Below are 24,174 nucleotides of genomic sequence, written 5' to 3' on the forward strand. Positions count from 1 at the left end.
ATAAAAGAATATTCAGTTTACATTAAATAAAATATTTAGAGAATAGAACAACATCCTGTTCGCACAGCGATAGTTCCGCCGTAGGCGGAGGGGCAAATAGTGCTCCGGAGAAATTTCATACTCGAATTTCTTCCGATTATCATGTCTTTGTCATAATTACTACGTAAAATTAAGTGGCCTTTGGAATTTGAATACGAAAGGAAACTAGAGGAAGCACAAAGTGCGCAGTCACAAAGTACAGTGATCAGTCCCTACGGGGATTCGCATACGCGTTCGACTTCAATCCAGAATCATTTGAGGTTTATGAACGCGTGTGCAACCTCAGAATGACTTACGAGAATCAACCGATGTGTCAATTCATTGTTTTCAACCTTCCAGACAAGGCACTTATCGCAATTTTGAGGGATTAAAAGGTCTAATGGGCGCAGGGCAGTTTCAGGGCATCCACTGTGCACTCGCACCTGAACCTCTTACACTTGGCTGCGCTACACCCATCCCTGTCTGAGAATATTTAAATCCGCTTGAGAAAAATCGTGCAAAAAAATGGAAAAAAACGACGAGTGGAGTAAGGATGAATAACCATGCGGAAGATACCGCCACATTGTTTTCGGCATGGATTCTTAGAAGAACTATTCGGGATTAACTAATTATAGGACGGAGTAATTACTTACTTACTTAGATGGCCCGTTTTCACTGGACGTGTGGGTCCCAGCATCTCTTCCACTCGTTTCGTTCCCTCGCCATTGTCATCCAAGATGTTCTCAAGCTTCGTGAGTGACGTTGACGAGGTCTTTGGGACGTATCCAGCTGAGCTCTCAGCTGGTCCATCTCTGCAGCGAACACGTCACCCCATCTCGTTGGCGGTCTCCCTCGGGGGCGTCTAGCGTCCCTTGGGATCCACTCTAGCGTTCTTTTAGTCCAACTACCGTCGATTCTTCGCATGATGTGACCGGCCCATCTATGTTTTGCATTCGATACATATTCCGTTGGGTCGCGAAAACGGGACATTCCTCTTAAGTCGGAGCTACGAAGACCGGCTAGGTGTTGTGTGCGCCGGTTAAACTTCAGGAGACATCTCTCAAGGGCTCTGTGGGTAGTAAGTAGCTTCCTAGACGTGGCCGCGGTCTAGGAAGCTACTTACTACCCACAGAGCCCTTGAGAGCGTCTCCGCTGCGTAACAGAGCGCTGGAAGGACTGTCGAGTCGAACAGATGGGCACGAAGATGTTGGTCCGTCAGTTGGTCCGTAGCTTCCCTGACGGCTGCGAATGCTGCCCATGCTGCTCACATTCTTCTATTCAGTTCTTCCTTCAAGTCGTTTTCCATGTTCATAGAACGTCCGAGGTATACGTATGACGAAGTTTCCACGATTTGGGAGCCTTCAAGTTGTACTCCTCCGTCCTCGCAGTAGGCGTTCTTCATAAACTGTGTCTTCTTTCTGTTAATTCGTAGTCCTATTCTCTTCCCTGCTTCGTTCAATTCGCTGAGCATCGTTTCTGCTTCATTGGTACTGCTCGAAAAGAGAACGATGTCGTCCGCGAAACGAAGGTTCGAAAGAAATCTTCCATCAACACGTATGCCCCATTATCCATTGCAATGCAGCCGTGAACAGCTTCGGCGATATAGTATCGACTTGTCGTACCCCCTTTCCAATGGGTATGGTGAGAAGGCGGTGGAAAAGCTGTATCCTAGTCGTGCATTGATCGTAGCAATTGGCTAATGTCCTCACATACGACGAGTCCACACCTTGATCGACCAGCGCTAACAGTACTGCATTCGTTTCTACGCTGTCAAAGGCTTTCTCATAGTCGACGAAGGTTAGAACAAGGGGCAGGCGGTATTCCCGACAAACCTCTATGACCCTCGACACGGTCTGGATGTGGTCCAAGCAGCTGAACCCCTGGCGGAATCCAGCTTGTTCTTGAGGCTGGGCTTCATCCAGCGTCCTAGATATGCGCGTGAGGATGATCTTGGTGAACACTGCATAACACGCTTAGCAAGCATATCGGACGGTAGTTCCAAAGGTCCTCTCGGTCTCCTTTCTTATGGATAATAACGGTTCGCGAGGTCTTCCACTGGTCTAGGATCCTTTCTTTCTGAGGGTAGGATGTCATGTGCGCTGCTAAGATTACATGAAGTGCACAGCCACTAGCCCGAACAAAGACTGCTGATACAACATCAGGTCCGGGGCTGTGCCAGGTTCCATGCTCTTGATAGCGACTCGTACTTCCGAAGGGAGAATCCGTGGTGGAGCTTCACCAGTGGGGATGATCGGGCTTGACACAGGAGTTAATGGACGGAAAAGGTTCGAGTAGAACCTCTCCGTAATGATTTCCATCTCACGACGAGAAGACGTGCGAGTCCCGTCTTCGCTCAGCAAGGTTGCTAGCGGAATATTATATTCGCGGAGATCCCTGCGGTACTTCTTTAGACTCGTTCTTCTTTATGCTGCTTCTAGAATCTTCTTCTGCCTGTACTTCAAAAGATCCTCCTGCAACGCTTTTCTGCAGCTAGTGTTTGCTACTAACCGCTCAATGTGCGATGCATTCGGATCAAACCTCAAAGCCCTTCTTCTTTCCAACAATTCCTTGGTGGTCTTCGAAATTCGATCCAAGTTTTTCGTGCGCGGCTTCGAGGCACGTTCAGCACAGGCTCGTAATCCTCTGAGCAGCATCTCGTAGTCCACGTTTGGGTCCTCCTTGATGTGCCAGTTACCTTGGGACAAGACGTCCTTGAGTACGCAATCGTCGTAGACGACTTGTTTTCTCTTTCGTTGCCGATAGCAGATGTTCTTTTCCATCGTGTGGCTAAGTCGTATTTTCGCACGAAGGAGACGATGATGAGAACCACTACAAAAGGATGGTAGTACTGAGACGTTAAGTAGATACCACCTCCGGTTGGTGAGTATGTGGTCAATCTCCGCACGAGTCGCGCCATTGGGCAATTCCCATGTCCACCGACGATGATCTTTTTTCATGAAAAGAGAGTTCCCATGAAAAAGGCGAGCGGAGGGCAACAGCCCGGCGAGACGATTGCCATTTTCATTCCGGTCCCCAAGTCCAAATCTTCCAATCCTGTATTCCTCTTCTGTGGCCTTTCCTAGTTTTGCGTTGAGTGTTGTAGAAGGACTTCTCGTTGCGGAGTACTTCCTCCAGCTCCTCGTGAAACGCGTACAATTCTGATTCATCAGCTGCTGATGTTGGTGAGTAGCAGTTGATGATACTGATGGATTTTTGGCGCAGAGGGCGGAGGCGAAGAATGGCCAGATAAGGTGACAGGATCTCGTGAGAATCGACGAGATGGACGACAGATGGGTGCACAACAAAACCAACACCGCCTACATTTCGCGACGGAACCTTCTCTCCACGAATGACGAGTGTGCCGTCATTCATCTGTCGTACGTCGCTCCTTCTGCACTCGCTCTTCTGCAGAGCAATCACGTGAAATTTGATACGCTCTGCAGCTCCGAGAAGGGCATGCAGGTCAGCGTCTGAATGGAGCAATTAAAAAAGCGAAAAGCACACACGTCCCGAGATTTCTGCGTATAGCCTTCTACAGGAGAATGTTCTGCTTTCCAATTATCCGAGGATTCTTGCATTGCATTCATTCAGCGGATAATTAATTCCTATCGAAGAGAGATAGGTAGAAGAAGAGAATCCAATACGGAAAAAATCACAAGGGAATATTTAAGAGGGCAATAGGAAAAGACTTTAAAAAATAGTTGCAAAGAGAGAAAAGAATGTGTTAGTGAAGAGAAAAAGTACTTGGTTAAGGTAATTCCTTTAATAGGACGGCTGTGGTGCAGTCGGTTAGAAGTCCGTTGTAGCCACACCGATGATGGTTCGAAACCGCCCTAGTGCAAACTAAGGCTTTCCTTCCTCCGTGTCGATAAATTCGTACCAGACTTATCTGGGAAGATAAAAACACTGACTTGATCATCGAGCGGGTCCCCGCAAATCATTGTATAGGGCAACACGCGCTCCAAAACCCCAACGATTACGAATCACAGTAGGACACGTTGGGGCATCCCAAGTGGATTGATACGCCAGTAACTTTATTCTTTTATCCTTTAATTCCTTTAATATTCTTCAAGATAACCCGTTTTACATGCCACAATATCTGATAGCATATTAGAGAGTGAGCGTAGGGGCCAGGCCAGACACTAAGACATTCCACGCACAAAAGCAGAATACTACGAAATTGACGTTCTTGAAACTCGATTTCCTCTACTACGCACATAGAAACGTGCTACCTCTGTGACGCGCCTCGTTTGCCAGCGCCAGCACCCATTGACTTTCTGCTCGATGGCAGACGCGATCGTGACCCTGATCAAGTTCCCCGCAGAGAAATTCGATCGTCAGAGCCGTTTTTACGCCATTTTTCAGGGCAATTGAGCGTGATCGACTTAAACTTGTGATCTTCACTCCAAATCCAATTTTCTCGATCTTTTCATGGAAAGATTCCAACACCATCAATTCTCTTGTGTGCTGACTTTAAAGGCTTGTGGCGCGTGCACAAGGCTGGTGCGCTCCAGTCGAACTCCTTGTAGAAAATAGTGCGTCAGAACGCCCGAAGCCGTATCTTCTGGGACGTTTTTTAACGGCAATCAGGAAGAAATGGACGGGATCACCCACCTCTCCATAATCTACAATCCCGTATACGAATACTCCACCTGAAATCCGTACCGCCTCAGATTCGTGAAGTGATGCCTTTAATTCGAATGCAAGCCGTGATTATTAAATCGGGGACGTAACATAGTAGACAGTTACATTTTCCTTCATCCGCTAACAATGCATGATTTCGAGCAGTTCTTGGGTTTAACGCACGCCACAACGTAATTTTGGCACAATTAAGATTTCGAGAGCGCCACAGGGATTTCTGCTTGCAGATCTAACTTAACACAAGCATACTTTCAGATCTACCAGTAGTGTTCTGAGTCAAATTCATCGGACCATTGCGAAAATCAGGCATTAAAATTGATCAGAATTGAAGCCAAGTATGGACAGACACAAAGAAAACCTCCTACTTGCGACTGGCCGCGACTGAGCCTGCCGCAAGTCCAGTGTTCCTCCTGTTACAACAGCTACTGCGTGTAATGTAGAAGGTCCTGGAACAGATTATCTTGGGTCGGCTTATCTGATTGTCCAGGTGTTCACTGTTAGGAGAGTGATTGAACTTTGGCAATAGCTCTCGAGGCCTACGCAGTTAGCCTTATTAGAATTCGAAGCCGATATCGACTCTCCTCACCGAGCCTTTTTTCAACGCGCTTAGCGCCTATGACATTCCAGCAGAGTTCATTCGCCTTCGAGGACACGAATAGACAGAAAAACTGCTGCTGTTCGAACACCAGCTAGATTCAGTTCATCGTTCAAAGTGGAAAATGGAGTGAGTCAAAGGGCTGCAGCAGGACAAAGGACTTTTTCTTTCAACTCTACCGTCGATGATATCATGCAAAGAACAGTTGAGCAATGTCCCAGCGATGTCGTTTTAGCACCATCTGCACATCCCTTTGTCGATCTCGAGAACACCGATGATGTAGTGATTTTCGCTTCAAGCAGCGCGAGGATGCAACATGTTCTCAACCTTGTATCAGAATTAGCTGCAGCCTAATGACTGCGACTCCGCTCTGATAAATGCAAGCAAATGGGTGTCCTCGAGAACCACAACGGGAATCAGGGTGGACGGACAACGTACTGACCTTGTAGACAACTTCTGTTATTTCGGCAACGATGGCAGCTACGAGAGAGATATTCAGCAAAGATATGCTATGATCAATTCTGCACCCACCTCCTTAACGATGTCCCTGTGGTCGACCATAATCACCAATGGAGTCAAGCTGTGAATCTACCTACCGCAATTCGCTCTATCACGATGGAGACTTGGGCAACGCGATCAACGGTGATGGAAAAGCTCGAGTTCATCGAAAGGAAGGTGAAAATGTCTGTCTACTTTTGAACTATAGTGTGCCATAACGAAAAACTTAGATATGGACGAGGTGTGCGGGCGAATGACGCGAAGAAAACAGCAACATCTTGCCCTAGCCTCTAGATATACCGTCTTCGCTTTCTTTGTCACGTTATAAGGAGACCACCGGATCACACTGTCCCAAGCTGCCTTAAAGGTGCTAACAGACTGAAGGAGATGTAAAACAAAGTTCTGGAACGAACTGGTAAGGAGAGACCTTAAGAAACGTGGGATCGACAAGCAGTTCAGGCGAGTCGTAAAGTTTCGCAGAATATTGAACAGCGAAGAAAAAATAAATTCTGTGCGAATTCTAGCGGAAGATCGAAAAATATGGGCTCAGATATGTTCAAGGATGACTCGCATCGGCGAAGATGCGGACAAGCCGGGTTAGATCATGACATCCACCAGCCGTTTAAGTCAGTAACTCACAACAGGAGCATATTAGCATGTCAATATTGACCCAAGCCCCGCAGTGTTTCCCTGCGGAATTTGGCCTTTCTTGCCCCAATTCATTTTGTTGATTTGTTCTTTTACTTCACCCAACTTCCTCAAGCATGGTTGTGCTCACTTTTCCTAATCGTTTAAAAAAAAATAGCGTGTAAGACGCTGTTCTCCCTAACGAAATCATTTGCAACGCGTCACCTTTGTGCACGCGCCGCATCCACGTGCGAGCAGTCGAAGATCAATGATGTCTTCTTACCAGTCACCTTCAAACGAAACCATTGAATAAGCTGCTGGGGTAAGAATAGAGGCGCGTTCTAACGTGGCTCGCAGGGACTAAAGCTTTCCCACACAGTTTTTTACAACGATCAGAGAAGAATATGCGGAACAACACTGGGATCCGCAATCTACTATCTGAACTCTACGCTTTCGCTGTGGGTACCGTGATATAAATCGTGATACGCTACATTTAAGCTGAAAATAGGGCAATTGTTATCAAGAAGAGGAACACTGTGATCGAAAATTGTGATCGAAAGGTGTAGCGAAAACGACTGAATAGATGACAGGAGGCGATGGACGGATTAGTTGGATAACTGGATGAAGTAACGAACGACTGCAGTGAAAGGATGAAGAACGAGATGAGTAGATGGGATTGAAGGTGAACGAATAAGAAAGGGGATAAATGAGTGAACAAGCCGATAAGTGAGACAATAAATAAATAAATAAATAAATAAATAAAGAGATAGAGTGAAAAAGGAACTGACACAACCACAACTCATAATTTTAACACAGCAACATATCACTTACGGGAAAGCCAAAGCTTTCATTTTCGACAAACAATCGCATCCGGGATGAGTTCCTGACGAAAATGTACTAACACAGCATCAAAAAAAAAAAAAAAAAAAACGAAATCAACAGCCCATGCGCTGCAGCTAGAGAATAGAAGCTAATCAAACACAGCTGCCGAGAAGAAATAAATCTATGAAATATTCGTATTAAGCACAATGGACATTGTCTAATTGGCCGGCTACTGAACGCCTAGATTTCGGGATCGCATAGCGAAAAGATAAGTTGCCCACACGTGAACAACATCATAATGAAATAAAAGGAGAGAGATGACCCTGTCTAGACTATCACAAGAGTCTCAAAGAGGGCCGTTTTCCTCATCTGCTGTTCAGCAGAAGGAATCTCTTAATTTGCTGGAATACTTAGCAACGATGTTCCAGGCAAAATGAAACTTAACACTGATGCAGCAGGCTCATACGGAAAAAAAGCTGTGCTTCGGCTGAATTACTGCGAGAAACCCGTCAAGGCTCATAATTTATCTACTTTATTTATCACCTGTTCGCAGGCAACTGCAAAAGAAACCAACCAGATCAGTAGAAAATTCTAGATTACCATCTAACACGTCTGCTAGAAACATCATCAGGTAGCTAGAAGAATTAGATTAAAAGCAGCATACCACGGAATTGACAACAGACGATGACGATCTCTCCACAAAAGGATAAGGTTAAGGGTGTAGATTACGAAGGTGTTCACGCTCAATTTCCCCTATTTGCTCCAAAAATGACTTGGGGAACATGTACGAATTCTCCTACGAGACACCTTAAAACGCGCTATCCTACACGCACCGCGTCTGCAGCGATCAGTGAGATTTCCCCAGCGGCCTATTCTAGTAAAACCAATAGATAGGTTGTTCGGCGGCTCGCGTACAAAACGGCTGACATCATAGTGTGCCTCGTAGGAAAATTCGTACAGAAAGGCCATCTCCCGTTTTTCAGAGCATTTAAGGGGATTGAACGTGAGAACGCTCATAATAGTAATCTACAACAGCAATTCTTTTCATGGAAATTTCCCAACATCGTCAATTTCGTACTATGCAGCATTTAATGGATTCATCTGTAGCTAATTCAGTGAGAATGATGGTCCTCGGAGGAAAACAGCAAGATCGAGAGCTTTGTAAGTGTACATACGATGATGAGAAGAGGCCAAACACTGTTTAATGGATGCATCAGATTCAAAATTTGAAAGTAGGAGCTTTTTAGAGCATCGTCGTCTTTTGTGACGAGTCCTGGATAACGAGGGACGGGAACAACATCCTCCAATGAATGCATCATCATATCGATCAATATGGCAGCAGGATGCTGTGTGGTTGCATGTGTGCTTGCACGCGTGGTTGCATGCGTGCTTGCAATACGCCCATTGCCAGAGACCAAAAGTTTTGGATTGATGAGTGATCCGCGACGCAATTTGTGAACCCTAACTATCTTGATCACCTATGTCTCGGATAGGAAGAGAAAATTGAGAATTATTGTTGAAATATTGTTATTCATTACTTATAGGAGAAATGACAAAGTGTCCTGCGCTAATCAATCCGCTTGGGACCCGCGCCACCACGTTCACTTCAAATTAGAATCGTTTGAGGTTAACGAGCGTGTAACTGGCCTGTTCAATGACTTGCGGAGGCTAGCCGAGCTGCCTCAAGTCAATGTTTTTATGTTCCGGCACAAGTCTGGTACCAATCTATCGAACCCGAAGGCTTGGTTGGCACTGGGGCGGAGTCGAGCCTACGATCGATCGTGGAGACACAGTGGACCCTCCTACCGACTTGGCTACGCCCACTCCATTTATTACTTATCTGAGAAAAGAAAGTGTTAAATAATCCCATCAATTTGAGTTTTTTTTTTTAAATACTTCGCTTTCTTCTTCATAGTATCGTCGCTTACTAATAGACTCGTAGGGAAGATTTGCAATTGAAAACAAAAACGAATTTTATCGTGAGCGCTGCCTTCTTCCCTTTGAAGGAACTGTTCAAAAATCTAGTTCCACAACTTTTCCTGTGACGCTCTCTAAGTCTGCAGTTGCAGAAAGCTGTTATCGGCCTTATCAGCCGTCCATTATCAGTCATTAGGACCTGTTCTGTTATTGTTGAACAAATCCACTTCAATGTTTTCAGCTGCTGCGAATCTGTCCATTGGTAGTTCGAAGAGTCGGTGGGGGTGCGCGTGTGCGTCACGTGATGAATGACCGTCATGCACGTGAACAAAGTCAATTCTGCTGACGTTGCGTTGCACTTGCAGCGTTTCGGAAATAATTTCTTCAGTCATTTCTGGATGCAGTTTCGGAGGAGCAGAAGAACAACACCGATTTTTGCAGCGAACTGCGATGCGTTTCACGTGAACTACGTTCTGCTTTCTTCGCTGATTCTGACCGCTTTTATATAGGCGTTATAGATGTCATTCGCTTGTCATACGTATGTTCGTGTCCGTTACTGTACGGTTACCGCTGGATCCTCGCTGGATCCCGTTTATTGTCTCATGCCGACAAAATCGCACACTTTTACTACTGATACTTTTGAAGGTTTTTGGATGCTTTGGGATTTTTCGTTGGGAAAAGTGTAGTTGGAGGGGAGGGGAGGGGGGGGGGGGCACTCGCCCTTATTTCCCGACACTCTAACTTACTTTTTTCTCTTAGTAACTTAAGTTTACCTGTAAGTATCCTCTAATACTAATGCCCTAAATCTCGAAGTAAGTAATCAAACCAATCGAGGCCCTAATGCTTAGGCCTTAGGGCCTCGATTGGTTTGATTACTTACTTCAAGAAATATTACCTTCGTTTGTAAGTTTAATCTCGGTCTTTTAATCACTTGAATTTAATTGGCTTAGTTTAATTCTTTCGTAATTATTCGTCTATTTTTCATTTATATTCTACTTGCTCTATATTAACTGTCTTTTTTCCTAACCGAGCTAGAATCCTGCATGCTACTATGTGTCACTTCATTTCCTAACCATTTTATTCACCTCATGCTTCATTCTAAGATAACGACTTGTCCTAACCCTTCATCTTAAGCCAAATATTTCTAATGAAGCTCATATTTATGGTTAATAGTTGATTCTACGGCGCTACATTTGTTTAATAATTATGTCGCTTATGACTGGATCCATTAAATGACATGAAGTTAGCAAAGCAGGAATAATTGAAGGGATTCCATAACGAAAGACAGGTTTCTGTGGATAGAGTTCGTTATTCTATGGTGAATTCTGTATATGAATTGCAGTTGAATTACAGTTAAAATGGACTGAATAGAGTTGTGATTACGTTACATTTTAAATATATTTCCTCTTTTTAAATATTCCTGTGGGATAATTATTAAGTTCACATTTCATTTATGAACTGTTTCTTCTTTTTTTTTAATGTTTATACAGCTATAGAAGATTCTGAAACTTTTCTCTTTAACAATTTCACGTTCATTTCTCTGGATTTGATTCTTGCAATGAGTAAAGTAAGTAAGGATAACAAAGGTACGTGGATACATTAAAACGTAAAATGCTGCTAGTTGTTCAGTTTGGAACGAAAAAAAAAGACTTCCAGAAATCCAGATTTCCTAGAGGGTTCATCTGATCTTCAAGTTCTTCTTGGTTACGTTATTGTTATACAAAAACGAAAAGAAGGAGAACGATAAAACATGAAAACAAAGAGAACAACAACATAAAACATGATAAATAGGTTGTTTTCTGGAGAACAACAACTGTGTTTTCACGGACCATATATCTTAAAACACCACGAACAACGAAGTATCGAGGCACTTTGCGTCTTTTTCCTAATTTTCAATCTTTTGTAGTTCTTCCATTTATGTATCCTCCTAATCACTCCTACTATTGTAAATTGCCATCTCTGTGATTACTATTTATTATTATTACCATAAATAGTTAGTATTTCTGTCCGAATATAAGGAAATGCTGTTCTTCCGACTTTTTCTCATCTGCTGACCATTCACGTGCCTACCGTGCTGGACTGTGCGTGTGCGTGTGGTTATCACGTGTCGCGACGCCCCAGCTATATAATCCATGTTCTCTGCAAGTTATTAGTGCGCGGTTTTTCATGCACCACTGCAAAGAACGCGTCACCTATAGATAGTGATGTAGAAATAGTTTAGGTTAAAGTATGTGTATCAGTTATCGAGGGGGACTACTCACTACTCACCTTCTTTCACTTTCACCTACTCCTAACCTTTCCTTTTTATTTTTTCACTACAGAAAAAACACGAATAGCAAATATCTCCAAGTCATATCTTCTTGAAACCTCGACATTGGGAAGTTTATTTATGTTTTCTTGTGATGTCGACGAGATTTAGGTGAAACTTCATTATTTTTTTAACGAAAACGTTTTTTTTTTGCTACTGCACGGATCAAGAAAAATACCTTAATTCCTGCTTTACTTAAGATTAAAGCGTAGAGTATTTCCTATTACGAAACGTTTGAAGCAGACGAGAAATCCAGGAAGAAAATAAAAACGTCGATTAATATTGAAGAGATCGACGAAAATAGCGATTTAGAAGTGATTTCGACTCTAGTACTCCTAAGAAAGTCCTATTGTTTTAGGTTATTTTTTTAACACTTCGTTATGCTTCTTTATAATCATCACTTCATTATATTCATTCTCATTTCACGTTCTTTCATCGAGGTGGGAAGAATTGGAAGGTACAAGTAGTCAACAGTTCATTTACTTAGATGTAGTTGTGGTAATGCTAAAGAGATGCGATGCATTTCCCAGTAATAACTCAGAGTTCATTACTTGTATATCACTATTAATACTCTTAGCATTTGGCGCTTTCTGGTCCACTCTTATTAAGTCTTCTCTCTTTCATCCAAAACGAGTTATCGTCAGAATAACTTTTCTTCACACCATCGTAGAAGTTACTGTACATTTTCGGGGACCAAAGTGATCAATTGTTGTCTGCAGCTGATGTGAATAATTTGCTCAGTTCACGCAAATTGATGACTCGCATAAGTTCCGTATTTGGAGTGTAAATTTCTGCCCGGCGTTTGTGGGCTTCGTTTGTGGCGCGAGCGGCTGATATCGCGTTACTAATGACAACAAGAGTAGTTTGTTGTAAATATTTACGGACATACAGTACACATTCATTCATGTAAATGTCCCTATGATTTAGCATTCATTTGCTTTGAGATGTTGAATCTTTTTTGACTATTTGTAAATTTCTCGAAATAGGATTCAGAGAGTCAAACGTATCGGTGTCCTACATACAGTCTGCTATGTTTGCCCTGCGACTGCGATGCGCTCTTCACAAACTTTTCCTACCTCTAATAGATCCCATTTATTACCTGCCTTGCTCCAATCGAACACACACTGCGGTCGTGCCGGCAAACAGAAATTTCAGCGAAGAGTGCAGCTGTTGTGTGAAGTGCATGCTAGTATCAAATCCCGTGTTCCTTTCTTCAGAACTGATGCCGTTTTTTTTTTTGCTCGTTGCTGTGTATAAAAAACTATTGTTATTTGTTTGTGTATTGTGTTGAAATCTATTCGACATTTCAGCATGGCTGGTCGCCTGGAGATCTGCGTCGATTCATTCGAATCCGCAGCAAATGCAGTGAACGGAGGTCAGTATAACGCTTCTAGGCCACCTTTAAATTCTGACCTAAAACATGCATTAGCCTAACTTTATGTTCTTACTTATAACGTACCTAATTTATAATCCAGGATCATAATCCTGGTATCGGCATCCCACCTCCGCGTGTCTCTATTAAACAGTTCTATCTTAAGCATCTAAGCGGTAGAACAGTCCTTTGACCGTATTCTCTGGTTCGAAGCTACTCGCTATCACCACATTCATGCGAATGTGTGCGCCTAAAGATGATTTTCGGTTGCGAGGATTAGAAAAAAATGATGAAACCACTTTGTTTGTAGCTACGCATCCAATAGTGCGCATCCGCATCCACCATAGATTCTTGGCTGGAATGTGGTTTGGTTAGTGGTCAGGTTTCTTGTGTGTCTCTATGATGAGCGCTTGCACGCTGTTACCTCAATTTCGTTATTAATGTGTTTTATGGTTACTTACGGTGTGCTGTCATTCTTCAGGGGCAAACCAGCTCGAGGTCTGCAGTGCTCTCTCATTGGGTGGCCTAACACCTTCTATCGGTAAGTTCATAGAATTTATTGATCTATCAATTTAATAAACTGAAATATAGTACATCCTGTACATTTTTGATGGCTTCGGAGGCACTCATCTATCATTTGTCTCAATCATCTAGTTTCAAAAGCTGATTCTGATTTTTCTGCGTATACAATAGCGAGATTCTATACCTTGCCGGTGATTTTGCATAATTTTCTATATTACACAGGATTGGTCCGGCGTATCCGCGCAGCGTTTCCCGATATGCCCTTGTTTGTGATGCTCAGACCTCGTTGCGGCGATTTTATATACAGTGACGACGAGTTCTGTGTGATGCAAGAAGATCTGCGTTCCATGAAACAAATCGGAGTTGCAGGATTTGTTTTTGGTATTATCGGGAGGTTTGTCCATATTCGAATAGAGACAATGATTTTTCATGTTGATTTTTTGATTAATTCTCGGATTCGATGAACAGACAGTTCTTCTAGTGATGGAGCTCTGGATACCGTTCGTTGCAAACGTCTAATACAAAGCGCTCTCCCTGCTCCTTGCACTTTGCACCGAGCATTTGATCTTATCGAAGATTGGAAGAGAGCCGTTAAAGAAGCAATAAGTTTGGGTTTTAAGACGATTTTGACTAGGTATGTTCGTTTATAACTATAAACTGGTAAGGTGGGAGAAATACAGATACCTTTATTCACTGTTTTCAATTACTCAGTTTTTATTTTAGTGGCCAGGCTCCGACCGCTATGGATGGTTTGACGCGATTGAAGAAAATTCGCCAGGAAGCTGACAACAAAATAAACATTCTCGTCGGTTCGTCCAAATGGTCTTCTCTTTATTATTATCAATGCAATCTAGAAAATGCTTGTTGTACTCAAGAGCTTTATGGGGTTACCTATGACATAGCAGGTTGATTGGGATTATCTTAATTTTCATTGTCCGGAACATTTTTATTTGTTAAGCAAGGCTAGAAAACTTGGTAGAAGATTCTGTGAAATGATCAGATTTACTTACTTTTTGTGGGTGCAATACATTTTAACAAGAATTATTTCCCGCAGTTCGTCACGTCTTCCACGCGGCTGTGATTCTAAGAAGGTTGGACTAATTCGCTCTTTGAAATTTTGTCAAAAAAATGTCGCTTTAGTGTGTAACTTCACCCTCATTGTTGAGGAAACTTATGAAACGAGGATCTGCTACAGAGTTTTTTCTCTCCATTTTTCATGTGTCTTCAATCAAATTACTGTCATTTTTGTCTTAACTAATTCATCGTATCTCTTTAGGTTCTGGAGTGAATTCCAAGACTTTGCCAACCCTACTATCTGATACGGGTTGCTCGTGGTTCCATGGATCTGCCTCTGTTCCTGTAGAGCCGAAGGTATTGTTCCTTTTTTCAATTTCCCTTCCGAATGTTGTTTGATGGTGTCAATTTTAATTTTCCTTTTTAAATTATGTATTTTAATTTGTCTAGGCTGTTCGAAACGGTTTAACGATGGGAACGCATGACACTAACATGCAGCGGGTTACGGACAAGGAGGAGGTCAGCCGAATGAGAGAACAATTAGACGCGTTCTTTGGCTCACTTCCTATAGTAACTCCGTATTACTAATTACAATTGTCTTACTACATGTTGTAAAAACTCTTTATTTAGAATACATTGCTATTACTGTAACAATACTGTAGTCAATACTTCGCATTCCGGGTTCTGATAATCACTTTCTAAATTTTAAGTTTTGCTTGTCATTTCGATTTGTTTATGTATAGGTGTTGGACAGATAGTCACATTCCTATTCGCGATGAGGTCGCATAAATATATCATATCTTTTGGGTAAAATGTGTTACTCAATTTTTTTTTGAGGATAACAGGAACCTGAGACATATTCTGCCTCAAGCCGTTTCACCCTATACCAATATATTCTGGTTTAAACGATATGAAGCACGGTGCAGTTGCGTAAGCGGTTGCGCTTGAAGCGGCGCGGTTGAAATAGTGGTTGGAATCGAGGACCCTACTAATACGTCCACACACGTTCTGCCGTCAAGTTGTAAACATTTCTAGTTGTGAACAATACCATATTTGGAAGTTCACGTTCCCAGTACTTCATCACAACTGCTCATTCTAACAAAGGCAGTCCAAGGAAAACTAGCATCCTTTTGATATTGGTGTCGTACTCTGAAGGAAGCCGAACCCCTTCGGTGCGTCTTATATGTGGTGTTCTAACCTTGCTTTGCTTTCTCAGATAGTCCTTTATCGAGCTTCTTACGAATATTTCAAGATGTGCTCGGTCACATTGAAGGCAAACAACTTTTTTTTGTGGCTTATCCTGTACAAAACCCAACATTTGAGACGAAATGGACGTGGATTGAGGTCGAATTTTGGTGCTTTCTGATGTGGTCGTGTGCTATGATGATGTAGCTGCAATGGCCCTGATATATAACAAAAAAGTGGATTCTACGGATGCACCTAAATTCACGTAAGTTGGGAACACTCGAGAGATCTTAATACGTAGTGGAAATCCTCAGTTATGAGTGAGGTATTGTCGACTGAATCTATTGGATCAACTGTAGAACACAAAGTCAATTAGGAACTGTTATGCTTTTTTGAGGTTTAGAGGACGAGTTTTAGGGCATTCTTTAGAAGGTTTTCTTTCTCGAAAAAACTGCTGAAGTCGCAATCATTTGAAAAAAAAAATCCTTGTCCTTGCCACATTGGTTTGCAGAAGAGGTGTGACAATCAGCAAAGAGTTTTCGAGATGCAGAGAGAGATTACGTCGAAAATGTTGTGCCTGAATTATTATTCTCATTTTTGAGGTCTGTGGCACTCTATTTCTGGAGTTATCAAAGGAGTTACGAGTAGAACATGACCTTCTTCCACTTTAAAGCATATTAATAGAGGATTTTGTACCTTAAGGTAATAAGTGTATCATAGTACAGTACCTACTGGCAGTTATTAGATGATTGATAGCAATAGAAACAATGAGCCAAACGCTTTATGATGTGCGTGTGTTTATATTAGACGATATCGGAGTTTCCACAAAAACATCGGCCTTTCCCACTATTGCTAGTCCTATTCTCATTCGTATGGTCCCGTACAATGATGTTTTCCTGGAAACTCCACCTTATTTCTTTTTTACTGCATGTATTTTTCCCAAAAATTTCATCTACTTACGAGGACTACGGTAAGTGCTTATGCTTTATATAACTATTGATATTAATTGATAACCATGAACATATTTATTCATTGAACTCACATGTATGAAAGAAGCTGGAACTGACCTGATTTTAGACGTCTACGAAAAACTTAAAGTTATTAAAAGATTGGTACGTGCTCTGCAGCTAATCTGGAAACGATGCAAATCTGGAAGGTTATGGTCTGCTACTGAAACTCTCGTGTTCGTATAAATGTCGAAACAACTCTTTGGGAAAGTAATCCATAGTTTTAATAGTTACCCTCCGTTCCAAATCGTTCGGATTGAACTTTTACGGTAGAATATAACTACAAATCCTCACCTTCCCTGAACCTCGTCCCCGTTGTTTTCCATTGTATGTGAACAAGTTATACAATGGGGTCAAAACGACTTGAAGGTTGGTGCAACTGCGTAAGCGATAAAGGTCCCACCGCGCTGTTTTCGCTAACGTGTTAAACTTCCGTGCAAGATATCTGACAGTAGGTCTGGTGATTGTGAAATTATTGTAGTGTTCACGCATTAATAACATCACCAGTTTTCTTCTCGCAGAATACGTTGCAGACGTTTATGGTTGTGCCTCTGCGGCCGCTGTTCGCGTTCAGATTGGCGTTTGGCGTTGGGGCAAAGTATAGGAAGATAATATATACATATTGACAGCTTTAATCCATTCATTGTTTGTCTTTTTTTTCAGATGATACAGATAATCGTAGAACATCGACATGTGATTGTCCGAAACAGATATATGGAGAAGAGTACGACTATGCAGAAATCAAGAAACCTGCAATGAACTATTGCGATTATCAACATTGCGTTTTCGAAGTAATTTCAATCTACTTTTTCTATCTACTCTTTCTACTCTTTTTTTTTATCTCTTTCTATCTACTCTTTTTTGCAATCTTCTCAAACTAATCTCTTAGTCCTGTATGCTGTATTGGTAGGTCCCCAAAAGAAGTCCATTCTTTTTCACATTTGAGGACAACAGACCCAAGGCTGCCCACAGAGTTTCGAGGGAGGTGCCGCCCGCGCGGCAGTGAACTCTGCGGGGAGCTTAACTGCTGTCGTTTTTTGTCCCTGGCTAACGTCATCTGTCAGAGATGTTGAAATTGAGTGTTGTATAGTTACTCAATGATACCAGATTCTCTGCGCAACCGATCGCTGAGTCTTTGTTGAGGTCGGATGGGAAGGGCAGGGCTTTGCTCGGTAGCCAATCACAACACCGTTTTGCTCTTCAGATCCGGGTAAAACGTAGTTAGAGGAGGGTGTTGGTGGGGGGGGGGGGGGGGGGCACTCATTGGCTCCCTTATTTCTAGTTACTTAGTTATTTCACGAAGTAAATAACTAAGTCAGTCGGAGCCCTAAGACCTAAGAAATAGTCTTAGAGGAACGACATATAAGTCAAAGTTACTATGAGTAAAAAGAATATAGAACGAATAATATAGAACGTCCAGAAATAAGGGCGCCAATGAGTGCCCCCGCCCCTCTCCGTCCAACTACATTTCCCCTTTTCACTTTTCAGAGACCTTTTCACTCGTTATAAAAAATTTTGGGCAAATTGTATTGTAATTGTGATTTTTGAGTGGAAGTACGTGCTAAGGTAGCTGAAGGAGCGAGCACTGTGCTGCGCTCTTATTTCTGGAAGTCTTTAGTCTCCATGTCATAGATCCTTCAGGACTAACGCTTTAGTTTTAGGGAACCGACTGACTTAGTTAATCACTTCCAGAAAGAAGAGCGTGGTTAAGTGTCCACCATTTCCCTTAACTATTGCGGCTATTTCAGTTCGGACGTGACAAGTAACCAGACATTTACCACATTTTAAACTGCTTTTCGGTTCATATCCTACAAAGATTTCGGTTTGGAACCTGCAAAGGAACTGCGCGGATTTTCGTGAAACTATGTGCGAAACGCGTGAGCGGATAGAATTGCTGGTGAACGCAGACGTTTTCAGATAGAACCCGGACACAACACGAGCTTAGCGTTGACGCTTCAGTCAATTTTGCTCTCCGGAAACGATATTGTCCGAATTTATCAATATTTCACCGTCAACGACACAGAAATAGAGCTTTTGCACTGCGCCGAAGTCAGAAGGTACGTTCGTTTTGTTTCGCATCAATTATTTCCTTTTCGGACGTTGTCCAGTTTAGAACTCATGAGAATTACGTTTTTACTGCTGCTCTGGGTGTTGGTTTCCGAATCTACTCCTATTCTCACAAAAGATACTTCAGTACCGCTTCGTTTACGTTCAGCTTCGATCGTGTCGACTCAGGTGAACAAGAAAGTTTTACGTCATTTTTGATGTCATAACTACGAAATTATTTACAGTCGGGTCAAAATGACATGAAAGACGTTGCATTTGCGTAAACGGCTGTGCTCGAAGCGTTGCGACTGAGCGTAGAGGTTAGAATTCAGAAAGGACTTTTGCTGACACCATCTTTGCTGTAGTTCGCGATGGTCCCAACTCGATTTCAACCGCTGTCCACCGCGCCTCTTCGACCACAGCCACCTACGCAAAAGTACCGTGCTTCATGTTGTCGACCCTGCTATACATGGATACGAATACGAATGTGACGGACATCAGTCATCGGTTAAATGTAAACAGCAACGTGTGCTCAGCATTTTTTCTATTCCAGATGTCAAGACGTGTCCATATCCACTCTTGTTGGCTTCATCATCCTTCAAGCGAATTCCATCATTCGAACGGCCGGGACAAATAAGTACGCACCAGTTTGATCACCATACTGTGATTAGGACAAGTCGTTCGACATTCCTGTAGAGCTCAACACAAATTTTCGCTTAATTAGTAAATTTTCCTCATTAAGAATTTGATGAGAAAGGCCTGTACATCCGCTGACGAACAATTACTACAGTATTTTTGAGATTTAAGCGTTGTGAGAGGAAGAGGGATTGGAAGAGTTCTTGTGATTGGTTCATTCAAGCAGCATTAATTACCATTACCTACAGTGACAACTTGTTCACAACTTGCCACAGAGTTTAAACCAACAATCAAACCTGCAAACACCTCATTCTATTTTTTTTTCCATAACAACTCTTCTTTTCCGCAGGCTGCCCTTTCCGGATTCTTCCATCAGTCGCTGGTCACAGGCTGTTGTTGGTTTTCAACAGTTTAAAAGGCATAGTTTTTGATCAGAAGGGTGAAGAAGAGAAGTTCACTAGGTGAGACCATTTTCAACGCACAGTCTCATTGTCATTATTGATCTATTGATTAGGAGGATATCTGTGACTGGCACGCATTTGGTCTCACCTACTGACAGCGTCGATATTTTGTTAACAAGGTCAAACGTTTACGAGACAACCAGCTTCGATATAAGCTACAAGGAATTCGTGGAAGATCGTGAGTTTGCTCATTTATTTATTTATTTATTTATTTTCTTCATCTGCTGTTTTGCTCCTCATTCAGCGTGTTTCTGCAACAAAACTGATCTGATCGTTGGAGACACGCCTACATATGTAACATCGCCAGGATTCCCAGATCTATACTGTTCGAATTTCCGGTGCAAAACGAAGTTTTTGCATAATACGTCTATGCATGATGACAAAACGTTGACATTTGTCGTTACCGTACATTTTCTGAACACGGACAAGCACGATTATGTGGATTTCTCAACGGATGGTTTGTTCACGGAGAGGTATGTGTTACTGGAGGTGACCAATAGCAACACAATTACTTTGCAGGTTTAATAAAAGTTCCCAAAATGCAAGGATTCTATTATTGTGCTGATTGTATTTTTTGCAGACTTAATGGGACCCACGAGGACGTGAAAATTGTCATGTCGGGGGACGTCATGGAGACCGAGTTTGTCACCGATCGAACAGTATCTCGCCACGGTTACAATATGAGTGTTATTTCTGTCCAGATGCCTACAGGTATGTGTTTCTCTTTTTTTTTCTGCTGGATAATAATGGATAAATGCATGAGAAAAGGAGCGAAGGAAATACATGGCAGACTTTTTAAGAATCACCACATGAGACATTTTAGGGTATTTCTTGAATAACATTGACATATATGATCGGGTCAAAAGGATCTGAAGCTCGGTGCTTCTCTGTGTAAGCGGCTACGGTCGAAGCGGAACGGTCTAGCTTAGTGGTTGGGATCGAAGGGTCTCGATTCCAACCGCTAGCTCCACCGCGTCGCCTCTGGCGCATCCGCTCTCGCACATTCCACCGAGTTTCAGGAGGTTTTGACTTTTGTTTTCTAGCTCAATTCTGTAATTGGTGAATCTCACAAAACCATTCAAGTCACATATGACTCTTTGGTTTTAGAATGCATTTGCCCGCATAAAGGTGTAAAGATTATGCGAACTAGCGGAAGTCTGCAAATGGACGTCCCCGGTCATTGTACAGTAGTGTACTGTAAATGGGAGATACCGTACTTTTACGATCAGCTGGTAAGCTTTTATAGTTTTCACATCTGTCAAATTTCTACTTATTTCACTATATTTTAGCAATTTACGGCTATGTTCAATTTTTCGTCAGAATTCGATTCACTTACGGTAACAACTGGAAGCGACGTGCGACGGTATCGCTCTAGAAGGCGACTTTTTGAACTTCACATCATTCTATCTTTATTTTATCACTTCATAGGTTCACGACAATCACTGGGAAAGAGTTGAAGAGACACTGGAAACGTAATGAGCATACGGAGCCGACGACAGTACTCTATCAAAGAGCTTTTCCGGCTAATTACTCGTTAGATTCTCAGGTAGCGTCATTCTTGGTGAAGTGGATGGGCTCAGAAGGTGAGTTTATTTTTTTTAACTAAGTGTTTACAACAATAGATGAAGTGCTTCCGACTATGTTGATCTATGGATGTATTTTGGAGTCGATTCCTAGTATTCAAGAATGTCAAAAATGTGTAACCTTTATTTTTGGAGTAAGAAGTCAGGAAAGAGGGCGGGGCTTGACTCTTCTTTTATTGGTGGACATATGAATCGTAGTTGGTTTACATAGTCTCCACTGGAAGATGATTGTTTGCTCTTTCTTTCTAGATTGTTTCTGCGATGAATTGTCGCCACGAATACACGAGGCTGTTGTTGGTGATTGGAGAGAGTTGACATCACCTGCGTACCCATTACCGTACTGTGGTGATTTGGAATGTGTTTATAGGATTGTCGCTCCAACAGGGTTTGCTACCTTTTAATTGATTACTTGAAATGAGTTACTCCTGTAATATATTTCTCGCTTTAGATTTTTTAAATTAATTTTTTGCGTACGTAATGTAAATTTTTGAGCAAATAATTTTTTTTAGCCATCACGTGGTGTTGAACATTACCGACTTCTACACCGAGCCCTACAATGATGTGTTAGCTCTTTTTGACGGAATCAACACCACTGGAAGGCATATGGATGTGTGAGTTACGGAAGAAGGGGGCAAAGATTCTATTTATATCGTTCTCTTATTAATTGCAAAGAAAAATTCGTGGATACTTAACTTTCCACTCAGTTGTGCTTCTGAGAGCGCTCCTACAATCTCCAGCACTTATGTTTATGTGGCAGACAACGTCGCGTTTCCAGAAACTTGTGCTTCCCCTATCTCAGATACATTCTGCACCCTGCCGTGTTCCAATCGACTGCGCGTTGCGGTCATTTGAGCAGACATAAGTGCTGGAGGCTGCACATAAACCATAGCGGCAATTTTATTTGATTCACTGGTTCCTATCAATGTGAAAACTCTTGACAATGCATTTTTATGGCATGGGAGGCGGAGTTAGTATTGGATCCAAATAAATTTCACGTTTTACCGTTCCAGGTTTTACGGGAAGAAACGATTCCCATACCTCATCCACAACGAGAATGAGACGTTGTCCTTAGTATTCAAAACTGACCACGACGTATCCTACGACGGCTTCCGGATTCTTTTCTCAGCTGGTGAGTCTCTCACGAGAAAACCACCTCTCTAACTATCTGAAGATGCTCAACTCCTTGATTTAGAAGTTTTTCCCTTGAAATTTCGAGTTTCATTTCAGCACCAAACGAAGATTTCATTGCGCCGCTTAAGTCGCAATTGCACACATCTGTAATTATCATATTCATATTATCAATAATGCTTATAGCAGCTATTGCTGTTGCTGTTTACAGAAGGTTCGTACAAAAATCATTCAATTCCAAACGAAAATCTTGAGAAATATTCGAATTTTCAGGGCTCCTCGACTATTTGACAATCCGGTGTATGCTGGTTCCGTGAGCTATTCAGATGACACGGTTGAGTGAGTATGTTAGACTTTTCTAATCGATAACAAAGGAATTCGTTTTTGATTTCTCGTGAAATTAGCAACTGTTCCAGGACCAACCCAGGTTCCGATGTTTTCGGATGAATTATTTCGATCCGTATACAAAATGATTGCATTTTTGACCATGTTCGACTGTACTTGAATCTTGGCATGTTGAATACGATTGCTAGTGATGCTGTTTTCCTACTTATTTGAAGTGTCTCCTCATCTCAATGTATAATCGCCTTCGAACATGTTCAACCGAGCTACCGCGACACGTACACGACGGAAGTCCGTAGTTCATCTCTGTAACACCTCTCCGATCAATTGGGCAGTTTTGTTGTGCCAATCGCATCAGTGCCAATCTTCGCCGCTTATGCGTCATTTTAATTCGGTTGAATATATTCGGCAGAAATTATTGAGCACTAAAATGTCATCGATTATTCGTGATCCGGAGGTCCTTTTCGTTGTGCGCTGCTGTGATTTTTTTTCCCTCGATTTTTCATCATATGAAAAATGATGCTTTGATAAATACACTTCCTAAACTATAAAGTTCTTGTCGTTTTAAATTATACTTAGCAGCAATCATATGCAGTATCTAGAATATACCAGTATTTTCAGTACTTTTGATTGTAGAAATTATCAGCTCGGAAATGGTAAGTCACAAGTGACTTTGTTCACTGCTCGACTCGGTGTTTCTCCCGATTTCTCTGGCATAGATCGATTGCTATGGCAGATGCTTTTATAAGTTTTCATTTGGGAAAAATAATAAAAATGAAATAATCACATTTCCTAATAACTGCTACTTTTCCAATTGTTGAATGCAGTAAAACTGCCCTTCCGGAACTTCAGTTTCAACACCTACGGAAGTTTTTTTTTTTCTCAATGATATAATCGCTCGCGTTCACAACTTAGATACATACTCAAAAAGTTGTTCAGAACCTAGCAGAAGGACAGTCAGAGGTCAAAAAAGTTGCATAGTGAAAAAAGTGAGGTAACCATTAACATGCTGTTAAGTACTTACCTTTACGTAGCTGAATTTGAAAGATAATTTGTCTTTGCTTTGACGTACATATGAATTGTTCGTAAATAGAAGATATGAAGGAGCAGTTCCTTTTTTCTCGAGAACTTTAGAAGAATGCAGCATGAACATGGTTCGGTTAACGTACATACTAAGGCTTTATAGCATTAAAATACCCATTAAATTACGGTTTGAAGCTTTCAAAAAAAGAATAAATTTGCTCACAAGTCCAAAGTTCATTAGAAAAGCAGCAGACTCGGCGTACTTTAGATACTATCATCAGCGCCACTTCGCAGTCGTTTTTAGAAGAGGAAGCAAAGACTTTTTTTTTGCAAAAATTCTCATCGTATTATCTTGTAATGACATCTGAAGTAGATCAAATCTCTTAATAACGTACGCAATCATCATGCCACGGGGAGTGTTCGATCGAT

General features: G+C 41.9%; 7 protein-coding genes across 9 annotated transcripts; 2 read left to right on the forward strand and 5 right to left on the reverse strand.

The window, feature by feature from the left end:
* Positions 1–667: 667 nt before the first annotated feature.
* RB195_008585 (uncharacterized protein) lies at positions 668–1,489 on the reverse strand (the record flags this gene model as incomplete). Its single annotated transcript, XM_064195155.1, has 2 exons — positions 668–830; positions 1,287–1,489. The coding sequence occupies 2 exons, from the start codon at positions 1,487–1,489 to the stop codon at positions 668–670; spliced, it is 366 nt and encodes a 121-aa protein (XP_064046300.1).
* A 76-nt stretch (positions 1,490–1,565) lies between these two features.
* Positions 1,566–2,975, reverse strand: RB195_008586 (uncharacterized protein; the record flags this gene model as incomplete). Of its 2 annotated transcripts, XM_064195157.1 has the most annotated exons (3): positions 1,566–1,944; positions 2,131–2,412; positions 2,527–2,798. In XM_064195157.1, 3 exons carry the CDS (start codon positions 2,796–2,798, stop codon positions 1,566–1,568), a joined length of 933 nt encoding a protein of 310 aa, XP_064046301.1. The 2 variants fall into 2 exon arrangements, with proteins under 2 accessions (XP_064046301.1, XP_064046303.1); XM_064195156.1 differs by lacking the exons at positions 1,566–1,944; positions 2,131–2,412 and having other exon boundaries at positions 2,442–2,975.
* RB195_008587 (uncharacterized protein) lies at positions 2,127–2,336 on the reverse strand (the record flags this gene model as incomplete). The annotated part of the gene is made up of 1 exon (XM_064195158.1): positions 2,127–2,336. The coding sequence occupies one exon, from the start codon at positions 2,334–2,336 to the stop codon at positions 2,127–2,129; it is 210 nt and encodes a 69-aa protein (XP_064046302.1).
* Positions 2,976–3,039: 64 nt separating the features above from the next.
* RB195_008588 (uncharacterized protein) lies at positions 3,040–3,390 on the reverse strand (the record flags this gene model as incomplete). The annotated part of the gene is made up of 1 exon (XM_064195159.1): positions 3,040–3,390. One exon carries the CDS (start codon positions 3,388–3,390, stop codon positions 3,040–3,042), a length of 351 nt encoding a protein of 116 aa, XP_064046305.1.
* Positions 3,040–4,470, reverse strand: RB195_008589 (uncharacterized protein; the record flags this gene model as incomplete). Its single annotated transcript, XM_064195160.1, has 2 exons — positions 3,040–3,488; positions 4,251–4,470. The coding sequence occupies 2 exons, from the start codon at positions 4,468–4,470 to the stop codon at positions 3,040–3,042; spliced, it is 669 nt and encodes a 222-aa protein (XP_064046304.1).
* An 8,267-nt stretch (positions 4,471–12,737) lies between these two features.
* On the forward strand, positions 12,738–14,922 carry RB195_008590 (uncharacterized protein; the record flags this gene model as incomplete). Its single annotated transcript, XM_013439586.2, has 7 exons — positions 12,738–12,801; positions 13,280–13,339; positions 13,543–13,714; positions 13,802–13,954; positions 14,044–14,129; positions 14,597–14,691; positions 14,785–14,922. The coding sequence occupies 7 exons, from the start codon at positions 12,738–12,740 to the stop codon at positions 14,920–14,922; spliced, it is 768 nt and encodes a 255-aa protein (XP_013295040.2).
* Positions 14,923–15,768: 846 nt separating this feature from the next.
* RB195_008591 (uncharacterized protein) lies at positions 15,769–22,827 on the forward strand (the record flags this gene model as incomplete). 2 transcript variants are annotated; one of them, XM_013439587.2, is made up of 18 exons in its annotated part: positions 15,769–15,784; positions 17,190–17,317; positions 18,444–18,583; positions 18,640–18,761; positions 19,126–19,209; positions 19,558–19,669; positions 19,723–19,847; positions 19,914–20,142; positions 20,250–20,380; positions 20,777–20,901; positions 20,959–21,032; positions 21,098–21,252; positions 21,502–21,637; positions 21,762–21,863; positions 22,263–22,381; positions 22,480–22,594; positions 22,654–22,719; positions 22,797–22,827. In XM_013439587.2, 18 exons carry the CDS (start codon positions 15,769–15,771, stop codon positions 22,825–22,827), a joined length of 2,010 nt encoding a protein of 669 aa, XP_013295041.2. The 2 variants fall into 2 exon arrangements, with proteins under 2 accessions (XP_013295041.2, XP_064046306.1); XM_064195161.1 differs by lacking the exon at positions 15,769–15,784 and adding an exon at positions 16,405–16,489.
* Positions 22,828–24,174: the final 1,347 nt, after the last annotated feature.

The sequence above is a fragment of the Necator americanus genome, chromosome III (assembly GCF_031761385.1).
Source record: "Necator americanus strain Aroian chromosome III, whole genome shotgun sequence".
Lineage (NCBI taxonomy): Eukaryota > Metazoa > Nematoda > Chromadorea > Rhabditida > Ancylostomatidae > Necator > Necator americanus.